This window comes from Vigna unguiculata, chromosome 5, assembly GCF_004118075.2.
Source record: "Vigna unguiculata cultivar IT97K-499-35 chromosome 5, ASM411807v1, whole genome shotgun sequence".
In the NCBI taxonomy this organism is placed as follows: Eukaryota; Viridiplantae; Streptophyta; class Magnoliopsida; order Fabales; family Fabaceae; genus Vigna; species Vigna unguiculata.
In genome coordinates, this window is record NC_040283.1 from 20,996,580 (window position 1) to 21,001,684 (window position 5,105).

The 5,105-nt window shown below is 39.2% G+C and overlaps 1 protein-coding gene across 1 annotated transcript; it reads left to right on the forward strand.

Annotated features, from left to right (window-relative positions):
- Positions 1 to 2,402: 2,402 nt before the first annotated feature.
- On the forward strand, positions 2,403 to 4,601 carry LOC114186162 (the record flags this gene model as incomplete). The annotated part of the gene is made up of 2 exons (XM_028074189.1): positions 2,403 to 3,689; positions 3,744 to 4,601. Coding segments are annotated over exons 1-2 (2,145 nt in total), but the record flags the coding sequence as incomplete, so codon positions are not given.
- Positions 4,602 to 5,105: the final 504 nt, after the last annotated feature.

Below are 5,105 nucleotides of genomic sequence, written 5' to 3' on the forward strand. Positions count from 1 at the left end.
CCACCACGATTCTGCAGCGCACAACCATGGAGCTCCTTCGCCTGCACCAGTTCCTCCACCATCGCGATCATCTTCTTCACTCGCGCCACCAGATCGCAGTCACCACCTGTTCTGCAGCACCATCTTCGCGCGAACCAGTGCCGCCACTGCACCTGCAACCACCGCGCCCACCGGACGAACCACCGCGAAGTGCCGCCACCTTCTCCGCACCAGATCTACGGCCTTCGCACGCCACAGTTGCAGCACACACATCTCCTCGCCGCGCCACCACCATCTTCCTCCATTCGCGGCCGTCACAGAGCATCGCGCACTATCTTCACCACTGCAGCAGCACCTCCGCGTCGCGCCATATCGCCGGAGAAGAAGTCGGAGCAGCCGCCGTCAGCCGCGTAGCCAGGGAGGAAGGAGGAAGGGGCAGAAACCCTAATTCTGGAAAGTGTACTCTGCGCCACGTGTCAGCGTCTGATAGGACAGTCAAACTAGTCAACTGGTCAACTCTGGTCAACTGGTCAAAGTCAGCAGTCAACTCTGGTCAAAACTGCAAATATGGTTAAATGAGAAGGGCAGAATTGGAAATTGGACAGGAATTAAGTTGCTAATTAATTAAATAAAAATAAAAGATTTTAGCAACTGACAGATAAAGCCCAAAGTCCAGTTGAAGCTTATATAAAGAGACTTAAGGGAGCAGAAACGGGACACAATTTGACGACTAACAATTTTAGAACTCACAGCTTAGACACTTAGAACTCTCTGGTTTTGGCAGATACCGTCTCCACCACATCTCTCATTCTCTTCTTTTATTTTCTTTCCTTCATCATATTATCATGTATTCCATCAAAGCCATGGAGGGCTAAGCTTTTAAGGGTTGATTCCACTGTAATTTCTTAAATGGATTCTGAGGTTAGATGAATTTATATGTTTTGTTATTTTGATTATTGTTGTGGTTTTTGTTTATCTATGTCCTTTGCTTCTTAATCGAATAGAAAATAATGATTTTAAATCTACATGCATGCTAATCATATGAGTTAAAAGGTTTTTAAATTAAATTGAGACTTTACTTTGATTTTGTTTAGAAACTTTCATTTGATTAAATAAGTTTTTGCCAATAATTGAGACTTTAATTTGATTAGAGGTAATTACTTTAACTAAAATTAGTCAAGACTTTACTTTGATTAATTAAGTTTTCTATTTGGTAAAGAAACAAAGGAATAGACATGATTAGGCATAGTAAAATTAATTGAGACTGTACTTTGATTGAATTTACTATGGACAATCTAATAATTCTCACTTTTAATTGAGACTGTACTTTGATTAAAAGTGAGGATGCCAACAAATGAATTGAGTCTTTACATTGATTTATTTGTAAATCAACAACAATGATTAATTTAACAATAATCTCTAGATAACCAATGAAGAATCTTATTTAGAAAAACAGTGGAATTGACCTATTTACTATTACTGTGTTTACAATCTTCCGTGTCATTTTCTTTGCATATCAAAACCCCCCTATTTTTATAGTTGCTAGTTTTAAATTGCATTTTTGAGAATCAAATATTTGAGATCAATTCCGTATTCGTTGTGAGACGACTCAGAGTTATCTTAACCCTAACTATTTTCTTCACTACAAACTGGCAATACTGAAGTTGCTAAAGTAGTGGTAATTTGATCGCCTAACGACAGCGATATCAAATTTGGCGCCGTTGCCGGGGAATACGGTTAGTATTTCTTTTATTTTGATTCTGTTTTTATTTATTTTATTTTATTTTTATTTTACTTTTATTTTATTTTTATTTTATTTTTATTTTTTATTTTTTTATTTTTTATTATTTTACGCATATACGTTTGATATAGTTTGTTATTTTGTAGTATCTAGTTTTCTGTTAATATACTCCAAGCAAAGTTCTATTTTTGTTTTGATTAAAAATTTCTTTTAAGAAATTTTTGAGACTAGTTTGGAAAACTCTGTCTAGGAAAGACTTGGTATTTAAGTTGTCCACTGTGACGCACCTCTCTTTCCTGGGAGTAGACCCAACGACATCTTAACTTATTTCTTTCTTGAAATCTTTCTCCAAAACAAGAATATGAAGAAAAAAACACACAGGGAAACACTTTTCAGGTGGATTGCATAGTGCATGACTCGGGCCAATCCGGGTCAATTTTATCAACTTGATTCAGAACTTGAAAGGAACTTGCGTAAATCACGTAGGAGACTTGAACTCAGGTGTTCTACTGAAGGAGCACCATCATCATCTGAACCTACCACTGAAAGTGTACCACTAGAATCACCTCCGGTGATTAACATATCTTCTGATCCATCACCTGAACCAGAAATCCAAGAAGATAGAATGGAAGAAAGAACAATAAGAGAGTTGGCTTCACCGGATGCAGCAATTACACAAAACATGTGCATCCAATATCCAGATGGAGAATGTGAGCTTAAGTCTGGGTTAATCCATCTTTTACCCAAATTCCATGGATTAGCAAGAGAAGACCCATACCATCACTTGAAGGAATTTCATGTTGTTTGTTCATCCATGAGACCTACAACAGTGACAGAGGAACATATCAAGCTTAAGGCTTTTCCATTCTCACTGCAAGATGCCGCTAAGAATTGGTTATACTGCCTTCCGCCAGGATCCATCAATACCTGGGAGACTCTAAAAAGATTATTTCTGGAAAAGTTTTTTCCAGCATCTAGAGTTGCTGCTATTCGCAAAGATATTTATGGGATAAGGCAACAAGAAAGAGAAAGTCTTCACGAGTATTGGGAGAGATTCAAAAAGTTGTGTGCTTCCTGTCCTCATCACCAAATAAACGAGCATCTCCTCATTCAATACTTTTATGAGGGATTGAGTATCATGGATAGACAAATGATAGATGCTGCAAGTGGAGGGTCATTGGTGGACAAAACGCCAACAAATGCAAGACAATTGATTGAAACTATGGCATCGAACCATCAACAATTTTCCATAAGGAGTAATTCTATAACTCTATTGAAGGGAACCCATGGAGTAGAAGCTTCATATGTTGCAGATCACAAGAAATTAGAAGGGAAGTTAGATGACTTAGCAGCCATGGTAAAGACCTTGACAGACTTACAGAAAAAGCCTATCCCTTCTACTTTATGTGGAATTTGTGCTTCTACTAATCATCCTACAGAGGCTTGTTCTATGTTAAAAGAGACAGGGACGTTAGACAATGAACAACCTCAGGCATATGCTGCAAACATCTATGGCAATAATAGACCACCTCGGCAGCAATACAACCATGATTTGTCCTCCAACAAGTACAACCCAGATTGGAAGGAATATCCCAGCCAGAAATGGGGAAATCAACAGCCTCAACACCAACAAGTCTCTGTTCCACCTCAACAGAGGCAACAACCACAACCAGCTGCAACCTCTGGTGATTCAAACATGGAAGCAATGATGAAAATGATGGCTGACATGATGAAGGGACAAATCAATGAGTTGAAACAGACGATGGAAGCAACCAATCAAAACTTGCAGAACCAGATTGGACAAATGGCAAATGAGTTAAATCAGATGAAGTCTCAACAAGGCTCAAGTAATTTGCCTGCACAAACTGTAATCAACCCGAGAAATGTAAGTGCTATTACTTTAAGATCGGGTAAGCAAATACAAGGTCTTAGGGATGCCCAAGAAGATGAAGATAAGGACAATGAAGTTGTACCTAATGATGAAAGAGGAAGATCAGATGAAGCAACACAAGCAACATCTGAGATGCCTGCACCCAGTGATAACTCCAGGTTGGTATCCCCTAATACTTCCTCTGAAAATCCTTCTCCTTATTCTCCTCCTCCTCCCTATCCAAACCGTTTGAAACCAAAAACTAAAAAGATGGAGGAGTTAGACAAAGAAATCCTGAATACCTTCAAGAAAGTGGAGATAAACATTCCTTTGTTAGATGCTGTGAGACAAATTCCTAAATACGCCAAGTTTCTCAAAGAATTATGTACACATAAAAGGCGTATTATGGACAAAGAGGTAGTGAACATGGGAAGAAATGTCTCTAGCTTAATTAAGAAGCCTGCAGTCAGAATGCCACAAAAGTGTAAGGATCCAGGTATGTTTTCTGTTCCCTGCATTATAGGAAGTACTAAGTTTGACAATGCTATGTTAGATTTAGGAGCTTCTATTAATGTAATGCCTTTATCTGTTTTTACTTCACTTCATCTTGGACCTCTTAAGTCTACTGGTGTGGTCATTCAGTTGGCCAACCGTAGCACAGTTAACCCTGCAGGTGTGCTAGAAGATGTGCTTGTCCGTGTGGACAAGTTAATTTTTCCTGCAGATTTCTATATCTTGGACATGAAGGATGATGAAGGAATGAGTTCAACCACAATCATCTTGGGAAGACCATTCATGATGACAGCACGTACCAAGATAGACGTGCATGCAGGATCCTTGACTATGGAGATAGGAGATGAGAAGGTGCAGTTCAACGTGCTAGAAGCCATGAAGCACCCAATTGAAGACCATTCTTTGTTTTGCATTGATTTATTGAGTAATGTAGTGAACAATTATGCTTTTGGACTTTTGGACGTTTTATCTGGTTTTTCTTCTTCTTTGGATTTTTCTTTTTCGAATGTTTCGGGCTCAATTTTAGACGAAAGAGAAAATTTTAAAACAGGTGATGTTGAGGACGCGGTGTCACTATTTGATACCTCTGTGGCGTCCAAGTGTGATGCTGAGGTGGCTGAAATTACCTTAGGCAATAAAATGTTGCCATCTGTGGAACAGCCACCCACTTTGGAGTTGAAACCTTTACCATCTCATTTGAAATATGTTTATCTTGAGAGGGATGGGAAACTCCCTGTTATTATATCTGCCTTGCTTACTGACGAGCAGGAACAAAAGCTATTGCAGGTTATCAAAGATCACAAGCGAGCAATAGGCTGGACTTTGGCAGATATTCCTGGTATTAGTCCTTCTTTCTGCATGCACAGAATACTCTTGGAGGAGGATGCTAAGCCAGTAAGGCAACCTCAGAGGAGACTGAATCCTCAATTGATGGAGGTTGTGAAGAAAGAAGTCACCAAGTTGCTACAAGCAGGTATTATATATCCCATTTCTGACAGCACT